This window comes from Labeo rohita, chromosome 5 (genome assembly GCF_022985175.1).
Source record: "Labeo rohita strain BAU-BD-2019 chromosome 5, IGBB_LRoh.1.0, whole genome shotgun sequence".
Taxonomy (NCBI): domain Eukaryota; kingdom Metazoa; phylum Chordata; class Actinopteri; order Cypriniformes; family Cyprinidae; genus Labeo; species Labeo rohita.
Genome location: NC_066873.1, coordinates 37,582,387 through 37,596,858, shown reverse-complemented (window position 1 = coordinate 37,596,858; position 14,472 = coordinate 37,582,387). Strand labels below are relative to the sequence as shown.

Below are 14,472 nucleotides of genomic sequence, written 5' to 3'. Positions count from 1 at the left end.
AAGGTATAACAAATCAAGGAAAAGACTGCAGAAAACTGTCTGAGGAACAAAAGGATTGCGGTTGGCCAAACTTTACCACGATTTCCAGGACAAGAATCTTGACAACATTTGTGTTTGTTCTTATAATTTCCGGTCAGGTAGGTGAAATATTTGGCTCATTTCTTATTAATACTGCTTGTACGTATCTTTACCACCTATTAACTTTGGTTTGTCAAAATATTGCGCCATTTCCTGCTTACTAAGTCTTTCTCTATATGATTAGCAGCTTCCACACGTTTTTTTCCCGTGGTTTTGACAGCATAAATTAGCAGAACAACGTATTCAGGAGTACACTAATCGTGCAATCCATGCTGTTGTTTACATCGGAGTATCGCACATCCAGGTAACTGACCAAATGGAGGAATTTTCAAATAGTTAAATTGTAATATTGTAAATGACGCTATTTCTGAAGGGTGTAAACAAACGCGACTCTGCATATGAACATATCTGGTGTGAAATAAAAGTTTTTGAGGAGCATTACACACATATAAAAAAAAATAACATAACTTTTTTTTTTTTTTAGTCAGCCTTAAAGAATGAGGGACTATTTTACGGATGTACCTGCTTTAGCTAAATAGAAATAATGTTATATATTTTTGCCATAAAGTTAAATAATTCGCTAAAATAATTAGTCTCTCTCTAAACAATAATAATAATAATAATAATAATAATAATAATAATTCAAGAAACAAGATCATATTAAATGAATGAGAAGTTTCAGTTTTGAATCAGATTGTTTCATGTTTTGCTTTTTTTCATTGCACAAAATATGAACAGAAAGCTCATGGCTTGATATTTTAAACGAAAAATAAAGAAGAAAAAAAAAAAAAACATTTACCAGCAATCAGATTTCACATGTTGCACAGATATCATGAGTCACAACACTTGAGATGTTTACAGTAATTAAAACAATGACTTCATCGTAACAGGTACATTTGCTTTCACCTTCCACAAACAAAAAAAAAAAAATGACATAAGATGTTGATTTGCTCACAAACTCTCTCACAACAACAAAACAGACAAAACAACTCCCTCTTATCATTTAAATACAATAACTGATGACAAAATACATAAATCAATGACTTGAGAAAAAAAACAAAAAAAAACAAACAAAAAAAAAAACACAAAAGGACATTCACACATTCTACACTACAAAATAGTTTTTAAATATTACTGAATTTAAAATGAGGTACAAAAACTTAAAACTTTTCACCACTGGATGATGGCATTGAGACTACCTCCTCTTTTTAAGGCATAAACTCACTTCAGAGGACGTGTTGATGCATAGCAATAAGACGCCAGCTGAAACAATGGCTGCACACAAAGCTGAATGCAACTACATACACAAACAAAGGGGGATTATTTAAAAAAAAAAACAACAACAACAAAAAAAAACCGCATTAACGCTGATGCACAGATAATGCAAAGACAGCCCTGAAATAAAGTTACACTTAGATCATCACGTTCAGTTCATACAGAGCTAAAATGACCTCTCACATGATGAACAGAATGATCTTGTAACTATTTGCTCAACAGCATACTGAAGTGTTCAACTGATGCATTGTACGTTACACCGTTAAACTAGCATATATGAATATATTACTAGCATGAATATTAAGCAATGGAAGCATAATTGCGAATTTGAGTTAAATGTGGAAGACAAAAGTGATGCCAAGGGATCTACTGTGAGCAAAGGTCGATCAGAAGCATAAGATCAATTTCTAAATAATCTCATATCTTGTTCTAACCATTGAAATTATATTCTGCTGCATAGAAATTTAACATCTGTATTATAGATCATACACATAAGAATATTCTTAACTGACTTTACAATTAGGAATTGACTTCTAAATTGACTAAATAGACTTCTAAAAATCAAGCCATCTTTAATGCTGACGTGTCCTTTTTCTCTCTCTCTCTCTCTCTCTCTCTATATATATATAAATTCCTAACACATCTTAATATGCAGATATAATGTTAAAAGCAAGACATTTGTTGATTGATTTTTTTTCCCCTAAAAAAATCTGCATTTCAAACTGTTTTTGAAAACAATATTTTAGCATCATGAAACCGCAAGACTGGCTCAACCAATAGCTTGATTTTGGGGTCAAAACCAGTGGTAATGGTCAGGAAATTATTTCAAAACAGACAAGTCAAAATTATGTTTGACTAAACTACTGCCACAGAAATGACAAACTTCAGCTTTAAATCCAACAGTCTAGTCAGTCTAGATGCTTAATTATCAAAGAGCTCTAAGTACTGTACTGTAGTGCTATATGTAAAGGAATGATCATATTATTGTAGAATCACTACAACACCACTTTTATACACCCATTTTGCCTGCATTTCCTAATTATTTCTTAAATTACTAAGAGTACTGCATTCAGATCAAACAATAGGAAAATAGGAGTTTTCTAAGAGTAATTATCATAGTTAAAGGCAATGATAACTAAGTTGGTGTGATTATTTTCTCAGGTTAGACAAAGTACAAATAATAGGAGGGTATTTCTAAAAATATGCACCACTTATTCTGGTCATATGAATGGAAAGATAAAAGTTTTCTAGAAGAACCTTGGTCTCTACTTTTTTGTTAAAGAGGTAAAATAAAAACCAATAACAAAAGAATTGGTGCCTTGGTGTTGTTTCAAGCTTTTACTGTTTTTGCTTGCTATTACGAAATGACGCTGAGGAGGGAAGAATTAAACAGGGATATGTTTGTGAACAGACACTGCTTTGTATCTAAAATCTATTTATGCAACAGTGCACAGTAACTGTTGATTAAAGTGACCTACATAATGTTCAGTTGTGGAATTATGAGTGCCAACTAATTAGTCTAGATCTATATCTCATCCCTAGGCAATGGAAAAACTTATTTAATTAGGTATTTCTGTGGTTGTTTTAAAAATTCTCTTTTGAATAAATAAAACCATTTGGTATGAAGCATAGGAAACAACCTACATTTGACTAAATGTTAGTTAAAAGAGTCAAGTTTCATCCCATCCATTAGTGGACAATACTTTAAACCTCACAGTCAGGAATATGAGGAAGGCTCGTCTCTGAGGGAAAGAGATGTTTTGTTGAAAAACAAAATGAGAATTAAATAATGAGAACATTAAAAAGCAGTACAAAAATGTCCACATATATATATGTTTGGGAGCTAGAATTCAAACGGTAAAGGGACATCACTGTGTCCTAAAGCTTTTGAGGCAAAAGAACAAGAGAAGGTCTAAACTAGATGAATGGTACCACATCCATCAACAGGTCCTGGGTTTTGGATAAATCTAAAGCAAAGTTCACAGGTCAGTCAATTCTAGCTTCATTTAAACAGTCCAGGAGCCCAAACTATGCCCATAACATTGAAATTTATGTCATGACCTAGTCCAGCTGGGCGAATGATCTGAAAACAAGCCAGCACAGCTGGCTCATATTAAATTCTGGAGGTCCCAGTACGTCTCAGGTTTTATTCCAGGTGCTGAGATAGTCCTTTAGTGTTTGAGTTTGTATTTAGGTCCTCTGCTATCCAAGCTGTATTTGTCCAGAGTAGATGGTGAGTACAAGCATGATGGCAAACCCTGTGAGCAGCCCTGCATTCTGGATGGCGAAAGTGAGCAGAGAGCCACTTCCTCCGGCCTCCTCTTCCTCACGACTCACCTCGTTCATCTCCGGAAACTGCAGAGAGGGACAAACGAATATGGAGACACATGGATAGTAAGAAAAATAACCATATGATTAATGACATTTTCCTTTTTCATAGTTATCAAGTTAGACAGTTATGAAGTTTTTTATATTTTCACCAAGGCTGCATTTATTTGAACAAAAATACAGTAAAACCATAATATTGAAAAAAAAACAAAAAAAAACTTTTTTTATTTTAATAAATGTTAAAATGTAATTTATTCCTGTTATAGCAAACCTGAATTTTCAGAAGTCATTACTACAGTCTTCAGTATCACATGATCTTTCAAAAATCATTCTAATATGTGACCCTGGACCACAAAACCAGTCCTAAGTGTACATTTTTTGAAACTGAGATTTACACATCATCTGGAATCTGAGAGTGAACAAAATAATCAAAGTATTGAGAAAATCGCCTTTACAGTTGTCCAAATGATGTTCTTAGCAATGCAAATTACTAATCAGAAATTAATTTTTGATATATTTACAGAATGAAATTTTACAAAGGATCTTAATGGAACATGATCTTACTTAATATCCTAATGACTTTTGGCAAAAGAAAAATTGATAATTTTGACCCATACAATGTTATTTTGGTTATTGCTACAAAAATACCCATCCTACTTAAGACTGGTTTTGTGGTCCAGGGTCACATATGATAATTTGCTGCTGAAGAAATTTATTATCAATGTTGAAAACAGTTGTGCTGCTTAATATTTTTGTGGAAACCATGATGCATTTTTTCAATACTGATGAATAGTCAGTTTAAAAGAACAGCATTTATTTAAAATATAAATCTTCTGTAACATTATTTACAAATGTCTTGTCTCTTTTGACTTGTTATATATATATATATATATATATATAAGTTTTTATATATATATAAGTTATATATATATAAGTTTTAATAGTTTTAGGAACTAATAATTTATTAAATAATGTCAGTCATAGTTGCTACATCGCCATCTGCAGGTAGAATGTATTTTCCCACACAAGCATGCAGGCCAAACTATTTTTTATTATTCCAGTTTTACACATCCATTAAATTATTGTAGTTCACAAAAATGCATTTTAACAAGTATTTTTCTTAATTTTAGTATGCAAGAGGGTTTCTGCAGGTTTTATGAAGGTGAAAGAATGATTATCTGCCAATTTACTAACTGCACTGACAGATATTTGTTTTCTAAGAATAAACTCATTTATTTTGTTACATTTCTCAGAAAACAAAACTTAATTTCTTTATTTTATGTCTCAAGTAAATGTATCTTGATTGAAGGATGTTTAGATATTTGTACTGGAAATCAAAAATACTGATTTTTTTTTTGGCAGTGCATGCAATATTTAATGCCATGGCTTTGAATTTAAGACTTTATGCTCTAATTTAAGACATTTTTCACGCCCGAAACAGTGGAAGGGCGAATTAAAGGATCAGCTCGCTTCCAAAATTAAAAAAAAAAATCCTGATAATTTACTCACCCCCATGTCATCCAAGATGTTCATGTCTTTTTTTCTTCAGTTTTTTGAGGAAAACATTCCAGGATTTTTCTCCATATAGTGGACTTCAATGGGGATCAATGGGGATCAATGGGTTGAAGGTCCAAATTGCAGTTTCAATGCAGCTTTAAAGGGCTCTTCACAATCCCAGCCAAGGAATAAGGGTCTTATCTAGCGAAACCATTGTTCATCTTTTTTTTTCAACCTGTTGGCTCCCACTGAAGCTCACTGTATGGAATATTTCCTCAAAAAAACTTTGCTTTTTGCGACTGAAGAAAGAAATACATGAACATCTTGGATGAAATGGGGGTGAGTAAATTATCAGGAAATTTTTATTCTGGAAGTGAACTAATCCTTCAAGATTTTTTAAGACCCACAGAAATGCTTCAAAGACACTAGTAATAACCTTTTTTTACACTTCACTGATTTTAGAAACGCAAACCACCCAACCAGCTCATTTAAGGCCAGCAAATGAACAGCATCACATTTCTTACCATATCAGCCAGTGCAATGTAGAGGAACATGCCTCCGGCTAGAGCAAAGATCCAGTTAGGAGAGAAGTTGTTTCCGGCCAGAATGCCGAAGCCCATGCCCAGATAACAGCAGCACGCTGACAGGAAGTTAAAGAAGAGCGCCTGCTGGATGCTCATGCCAGCGTTTAGCAGGATTACAAAATCACCTAGACACACAGATCCAGCAGAGCATTTACATGACAACAGTCTCAGCAAGTCAAGTGCCATTTTTCATTGTTCCCATAACAGAGTCAGTAATACCCACCCAACTCATGTGGAAACTCCTCGCACAGAATCGCCACTGACGTACTGATGCCCTGAAACACAGAAGCAGTGAAGGAGGCTCCAATAGCCAAGCCATCGATGAAATTATGGAGACCGTCGCTCAAAGTGATCATCCACGCCAGAGTACCGATGTCAGAGTATGCTCTGCCCTTCAGCCAGTAACATCCACCAGTTCCAGCACCACCTGAACTCTGAGAGTCCTGCGACACAAATACAGAAAAATAAAGTGAATATACATTTCCATTCAAAGGTTTGGAGTAAGACTTTTTAATGTTTTTGAAAAAAGTCTCTTATGCTCAACAAAACACAAGAAAAACAATAATATTGTACAATTTTGATACACTTAAAATAGCCCTTTTCTATGTAAATATATTGTAAATAGGGCTGTCTGTCGATTAAAATTTACCATCTAATTATTTACATGATGTTTTGATTAATCTAATTAACGGCAAAATAAATGTAACTGTGAAAATACCCACAAAAGATTATTTAAAGCTATTTTTGTGTTAAACAAGAAAGTAGCAAGTAGACATTACAAACTGTAGCTTTAGAAAGAAATATTTTACTTGATTCAGCGTAAGATATATTACACAAACATCCAGGCTACAATGGCCTAAGGTGAACTATGGGACATAAAAGAAGATCATTTGAGAAACATCTATTATATAACATATATTTTAATAATGTTGAGAAACATCTATTATATAAGATATATTTTTTGTTCATAATGAAAGTCATGGTAACCAAAACAGCTTTGTTACCAACACTCTTCAAAAGTGAACTCTTTTAGGGTGAACTATCCCTTTAATGTTTTTATTATTATTATTATTATTATTATTATTATTATTATATTTTCTTAATGATTTGATACTCTATGGCTTAATGAGTCATTCACACGATTCGTTCAAAACGCAGATTCGTTCAGAAAGTAAACACAGCTGTGTTGCTCGGAGATGCGCAACAATTCTGCTGTGGCTTCAAAGGTAATATATTCTCTGCAAAATTGAGCAAAACACATAATATAATGTTTAAAATATAACACTATATTAACTTCTTATTTACTGAACTATTGTACAAAATCACATTTAGGCTCGTGATAGATCGGGACAAAATCAGCACTTGTGTCATACTGGCCTTGCTGCCCTTGTGATATGCGATACATAATAAATATGAGACAAAACACATACAGGGCCATTTTTACACCAATATATTGACTTTTAGGGCATAACTGCATTTATGGAGTTGTTGCCCTGCATCATTTTTGTCAGCAGTCAACTATATGAAATATATGATGATGTACAGGTCTAGGGGCGGGGCCAGTGTGTTAGCTGCGTTAAAATACTTTAATTGCGTTATTTTTTTCATAACTAATTAATTAACACATTAAACTGACAGCCCTAATTGTAAAATGTAATTTATTCAGCAATTAATCCAGTCTTCAATTTCACCCTTCAGAAATTTTTCTAATATGTTGATTCATTATCAATGTTGGAAACAGATCTGCTGCTACATATTTTTTTGTAACCTGTGATAACCTGTGACTCTCTGATGAATGAAAAATTAAAAAGAAAAGCATTTATTTAAAATAGACATCTTTTGTAACGATATACACTACCGTTGAGGTCAATATGGTTTTTATTTCTCTTTTTGAAAGATATGAATACTTTTACCTAGCAAGTACATGTTAAATTCAAAAAGGTGAGAGTAAAAACTTGTGTTGTTACAAAAGATTTCTATTTTGATTATTTCAAAAATAGCAGCCAAAATAAAATGAAACAATACTAGCAATGTATTTGATGTCTTCAACATTAAATCTGAGTTTTGAGTGACTTAACATAGACAGAATGAAATAATGTAGTCTGGTATTTCATTTTGCACCACAGAATTTGATAGAATCATGAAACATATTCTTTTAGCTTCTGCAGGGTTCTTGTAGCTCAGATCAGAGAAACTTGTTTCAGATAGAGATGATGTTGCATTTTAATGTAAGTTATCAAAACAATAATTTTTCCCTTAAAAAACCTAACACGCACTGATGAATCTCGCTGATGAATCATGCCGCATTCACGTCGTGCTGAAATTATGGTAATTACAAGATGACAACTCTGAGATGCTATTCACATCCTCAGACTCAGAAAAATATGTTTCTATGGCAACTCTCACAACATGACTGGCTTTGTTATTGATGACAGCAAAATTACTATATTATTATTCACATCTATATGCTCTTGAAACACATTTAGTATATTTTGGATTCGTTTACATGACGTCATTAGTCATTATTAACAGATGAATGAAAAAAGTCAGAGCATTCATTAAAATGAGTTTCCAAGCTGTAATTATACATTCAACAAAGATCTAAAAAGTTTTTACAAGATGGAAACGTATAATTACAGTAATTTTGGCATGACATTAACATGCCAAAACTAACAAGGGTCAAATTTGATTTCGAGTTATTTTTAAAGGATCTAATTGTGGGTGAGACTTATAGTCACTTATGACCAATCAACTGAAGCTACAGATTTGTTCTTAAATATTAGATATGTTTGTGAACATTTGGAAAACATTTTTAAGCAAACTGAAACGCGTAGTTTATTTTATTCCTCACCTGTACTGTCTGCCCAGTGCTGAGCATTTTGTCATCTTCCCCAAGCCCTCTGCCATCACCTTCCGCTCTGGGTAAAGAAGCTCCTCCAGCCTCTCCATTCTGCAGTTTCTCCATCACACCATCCTCCAAATCGCCATTAGAGTTGGCATAGCGCTCTGCTGGAAAATGACTGTGGCCGTGGCCATGCCCATGCCCATGCCCTCCCTAACAAAAGAGACAATCAGATTAGAAATGCAAGCAGAAAACAGACAAGAAAAATAGCGAGTGAGTAAAAGCTTGCAAATACAATTCTCCACTAGAGGGCGCTGCATTACAACACATTACAATCTTAAATACAAAAGTTCAATTATAAATCTTCTGACTCATGTAAAATGATTTGCTGCCTTTGGCCAAATGATTACAGACTACAAAAAAAGCCCTTAGTGTATTGTTACATTTAACGTTTAAGCTTTTTGGGTCCAATTTTCCACATTGTCTTTCAAAGCATACTACAAATGAATAGTGAAGCCCCTGAGGAGCTAAAGCCAGGCACGTACACATTGTACATACTGTTCACACATTCCAATGCAAAACTTCATGAGTTTTAACATTAAAAGGTCCTGAAATAACATCCTACATGAGTTTTTTTTGATGTCACTGAGAACCCATGTCACAATGACATTGTCAGATAAAGCTGTTTGCTTAAGCAACAGTATTATGGTTTAATCCAACAGACCATTAGTCCAAGCTTACCCCGTCTTTTGGCTTTAAGATCATCTTTAGGATTTTCTCTGTAAAGAAGAACAGGTAGAATCCTCCAAACACAACAGCAGACTTGGGCACATAATAATCCTCCATGGGGTCGAATCCGAAGGCCTATATATAGAAAAAAGCATGTTTTAAAATGTCAAATACAATTGTTTTTCAAACTAATTTGAAATGAATGATAATATGTGACCCTAATATGTGACCCTGGACCACAAAACCAGTCATAAAGGTAAATTCTTTTGGGATCTATACATCATATAAAATCTGAATAAATAAGCTTTCCATTGATGTATGGTTTGATAGGATAGGACAATATTTGGTTGAGATGCAACTATTTGAAAATCTGGAATCTAAGGGTGCAAAAAAAAAAAAAAATTGAGAAAAATCACATTTGAAGTTAGCCGAATGAAGTTCTTAGCAATGCATATTACTAATCAAAAATTAAGTTTTGATATATTTATGGTAGGAAATGTACAAAATATCTTCATCTTCACTTAATATCCTAATGATTTTTGGCATAAAATAAAATCGATAATTTTATACAATGTATTCTTGGCTATTATAGACTGGTTTTGTGGTCCATGGTCACATATAGCATTTGTTATTAAACGTGAACCATAAAACTGTTGTGTGTTTTATTATCATAAAATTCAACACTGAACAACACTACCATTTAAAAGTTTGAGGTCAGTAAGATGAAAAAAAGAAATGAATACTTTTATTTAGCAAGAACGCATTGAATTGATCAAAAGTAACACTTATTTTGTTACAATGCTGTTCTTTTGAAGCTTGTATTTAACAAAGAATCCTGAAAAACCACCACAGTTTCCACAAGAAAATAAAGCAGTTTTCAGTTCACCAAATCAGTATATTGCAATATTTTCTGAAGAATTATATAACACTGAAGACTGGAGAAATGGCTGCTGAATATTTAGCTTTGGCATCACAGGAATAAATTACATTTTAAAATGCATTAAAATAGAAAACAGTTCTGTTAAATTGTAATAATATTTCACAATATTAATATTTTTACTGTATACTACACTATATTTGTTTGAAAAATGCCTTGGCAAGAAAAAAAAAAAAAAAAGACCCCAAACCTTTGAATGGTAGAGAGACTATAAACTGAATGTGTGCAGCAAATAATATATTCTGTATGGATACAATCTAAATACAAACACATAGTCACTCTCCTAGACACCAGAAACAATCAAGAGGGCTTTTTTTTATAACACTATTCTCCACATTTATTTTATACTTGGTTATAAGCTGTCAAGAAGAGTGAGTATGGGATTTATTTTAGATTGGCTCTTAGAGTAGTTCACTAGTGCCTCAGGGCTTCCCCCCCCCATTTCGCCTGGCTTTTTACCTCAGAATTATGATTTTTTACAAATTGGGCCATTCACTTGTACTGTAGGTTTTAATCTGAATAGTTTACAGTCAGACAAATTTAAAACTTAAATATGTGCTCCAGTTCCATGCCATCTTGCCTCAAAAATTTACATTAAATGCTATGATTTTATATCAAGTCCTGTGAGAACTCCAGCAACAGCAGTTCTATGGATCAATACAAAGTTTATTGATCGTTTTTTAAATCTATTTTCTAGCCTTTCAGCTGGGGAGAACCACTGAGGCCAGGAAGACTTATATTTATGCTTTCAAGGGAATGTTCACTTGAAAATGAAAATGTTGTCATCTGTTACTCACCCTCACCTTGTTCCAAAACATACACTACCAGTCAAAAACATTTTTAATGTTTTTTAAAGAAGTCTCTTCTGCTTACCAAGCCTGTATTTACTCGATCCAAAGTACAGCAAAAACAGTAATTTTTTAAAATGTGTTTACTATTTAACAGGGATGTGAGGAGATCTCGTGGCGGGACCAGTCGGATCTTGCGAGATCTCGTGAGGACATAATGCAAAAATATATTGCAGTGTTTACTTTAGAGCTGCACGATTAATCCTTAAAAGATCGAGATCTCGACTCAAACACCCATGCGATCTTTCTCTTGAATGACACCGATTTAGCTATGTCTGTCACAACTGTTTCACATCGCGAGTGTCAATGGCGCACGAGGAGCACGTTTTGTCACTGCCCATGTTAAGGAATCAGAGGGTCGGCCATTATTACGCTTCCAATGTGAACGCTGTCGCTGTACAGTTGGGGTATAAACACTTATTGTCTACAGTAGCGATCAAAACTAAAGTATCTTAGCCCTTGTATGTACTGTAACGCTTATCCTCTTCCGCCTGGAGGTGGCGACAACTGCCCGTTTTAAAAAAGTATGTCATTGAATCATTCATTCAGGAGATTTCAATAGTCAAACAATCTTAATGAAGTGAGACACTGACTCCTATATTGAATGTTTTTTTTTTTTTTTAATTTTGTAAAATAAGTTATTTTGTTTAGTTTTCTAATCTTTTTTTCTCCAGAATTGTGAGAGAATCATGGTCTCCAATTTATTAAAAACAACTGGAATTCTCAATTTATGCAGAATCGTGAAGCTCTTGTTTATGTTTATTACTGCATATAATTCATTAAAATGGAAGTTTAATTTCATAAAGTACAAGCTGATTTCAAAATGCACCTACATTTTTTTGCATTTTGTTTTTTTTTTTTTCAGTTGAATAAAAGAATGTTTTATATGTTTCTATCCTATATACATTTCATTATTGAGGATTTCTTAAAAAAAAAAAGTTTAAAAATCTCGTCTCGTTCTCGTGAACCCAGTCTTGTGTCTTGTCTCGTCTTGTGGGATAAGTGTGTCGTCACACCCCTACTATTTAAAACAACTGTTTTCTATTTGAATATATTTTAAAATGTAATTTATTCCTGTGACTTCCTTGCTGAATTTTTAGCATCATTACTCCAGTCTCACGATCCTTCAGAAATCATTCTAATATTCTGATTTGCTATTATTATTATTATTATTATTATTATTAAAAAACAGCAGATTTTTTTTAGGTTTCTTTGATGAATAGACAGTTCAGAAGCACAGCATTTATCTGAAATAGAAATCTTTTGTAACATTATAAATGTCTTTATCGTCACTTTTGATCAATTTAAAGCATCCCTGTTAAATAAAAGTATATTTAAAGCATCCTTTCTAAATTTATTTCAGATAAATGTTGATCTTTGGGTCTTTCTATTCATCAAAGAATCCTAAAAAAATGTACTCAACTGTTTTAAATATTGATAATAATATTCTTGAACAGCAAATCAGCATATTAAAATGATTTTTGAATGATCATGTGACACTGAAGACTGGAGTAATGATGCTGAATTTTAGCTTTGATCACAGGAGAAAATTACATTTTAAAACATTCAAATAGAAAGCAGTTACTTTAAATAATAAAAATATTTCACAATATTACTGTTTTATTTTGGAACAAATAAATGCAGGCTTGGTGAGCAGAAGAGATGTCTAAAAAAAAACAAAAACAACTTACTGTGCAAAAACGTTTGACTGGTAGTGTACCATTTTATTATTTAGAACACAAAATTATTTTTTTTTTTTGTGTAGAATGTCCAATTTGTTATTTTGCAAGAAGTCAACTTCTATTGACTGGCCTAAATATAACGCACTGTAAGTATATAAGTATCATGAGTCTAACCTAGTCTATTTTAATACTTTTTTTGAGCTTAGCGGTGTGAATCACAATTCATTTTTATTGTAATGAAAACAGCAGATTTGGTATTGCACAAAATTATTTTTTTAAATGTGTATAGATAACTAGAAGTTTTATTAATATTGTATAAAATATTTTTATTTGTTCTGTATATAAAGTCTGGAACGACATGAGGGGTAAGTAATTTAAACATTTTCCTTTTGAGTGAACTATTCCTTTAAATGTCAGACTCAATATATAAACTCTAAAATCTAGAACTCTAGAGAGAGTGGAATTAGAAATGTCTTTAGTCCGGTTGTGTGGCACACGTCTATCAACCCGTTTCCCCCACGTGTCCACTCTACCTCTGGGATTAGTTGAAAGAGGGCGTTGGAGTACAGAGTACCAATGGCCAGGGCTATGAAGTACAGCAGCAACCGCTTGTAAAAGGTTTTCCTCATGAAGGGAACCACACTCGCCCCGACCAGTGAACACAGAGATATCACTGTCACACACAGGAAACCATACCCCCACACTGGCCAAACAACCAGAAGACAGAAAGAGAGAGAGAGAAAAAAAAACAGAAGTGGAAAAGGAAGGGGGAAACAAGAAGAAAAAATGAATTAATCAGCAGAATAATTAAAACTAGGTGAAAGGTTGATATTCATAATCTCAAATGTAAGATTGACTCCCTGAGGGGAAAATTAAGTTCGGTGGGCCACTGAATTATCAAATCAATTCATGCAATTAAAACAAAAGTTTTCACATTTGAAGAAAATTCATAAATTGCATTTACAGATTTAATGCCAAAAAAACAAAATTTCTATTAAAAAAATAAAACATTTTAGAATCATGCTATTACACTACCATTCAGAAGTTTAAGGTCTATGTTTTTATTTATTATGCTCAACAAAGCAGCATTTATTTGATCAAAAATAGTCAAAACAATAACACTGTAAAATATTATTATAATCAATTTTGATCAATTTAATGCATCCTTGCTGAATACAACTATTAACTTCTTTCAAAAACAAATGATTGACATCCAAACTTTGAATGGTAGTGTATGTTCACATTTTAAAATCCATTGTGTTTCATTCACAGAGGAAGTAGTGGAGGCGGCTTCCTGTTGACCATCATAGAACCAATGATGCCTTGAGACATAAAGTCACTGACGGGGTAGCTGAACATACTCCTACTCACAGTCTACACCTCCTTAAACTCCCCAGGCAACAAAGGAACTGAAAACACCCGTATTCATGTTGACCAGCCAATGACCCATCAACACCCAGCACACAAAAGGTGTAGCTCTGCTTGAGCTATTATAGCACCAACAACCCAACAAAGAGCATCCTGGGATACGCAGCACTTCATTAGCTCTTTTAACAAAGACGGGATTTCCATAACCAGTGAGCCAGTGAATAAATGTAGTGTTAAGGGTCTACTTTAAAGGCAGTATTCAGGGGAGGAGGAACGGTTTGAAAAGGGGTGGAGGCAGATTGAG

General features: G+C 33.3%; 1 protein-coding gene across 5 annotated transcripts in view; it reads right to left on the bottom strand.

Annotated features, from left to right (window-relative positions):
• Nucleotides 1–832: 832 nt before the first annotated feature.
• slc39a14 (solute carrier family 39 member 14) overlaps nt 833–14,472 on the bottom strand; it is a 39,389-nt gene continuing 25,749 nt past the window's right edge. For 4 of the 5 annotated variants that reach the window (XM_051109763.1, XM_051109766.1, XM_051109764.1 and 1 more), the window contains 6 exons: nt 13,334–13,503; nt 9,346–9,468; nt 8,614–8,817; nt 5,986–6,205; nt 5,703–5,887; nt 833–3,708 (listed from right to left, as the gene is read on the bottom strand). In XM_051109763.1, the coding sequence (XP_050965720.1) occupies nt 3,556–3,708; nt 5,703–5,887; nt 5,986–6,205; nt 8,614–8,817; nt 9,346–9,468; nt 13,334–13,503 (1,055 nt within the window). In that variant the 3' untranslated portion in view covers nt 833–3,555. The remainder of the gene's footprint in view (nt 3,709–5,702; nt 5,888–5,985; nt 6,206–8,613; nt 8,818–9,345; nt 9,469–13,333; nt 13,504–14,472) is intronic. The other variant, XM_051109765.1, reaches the window with a different exon arrangement.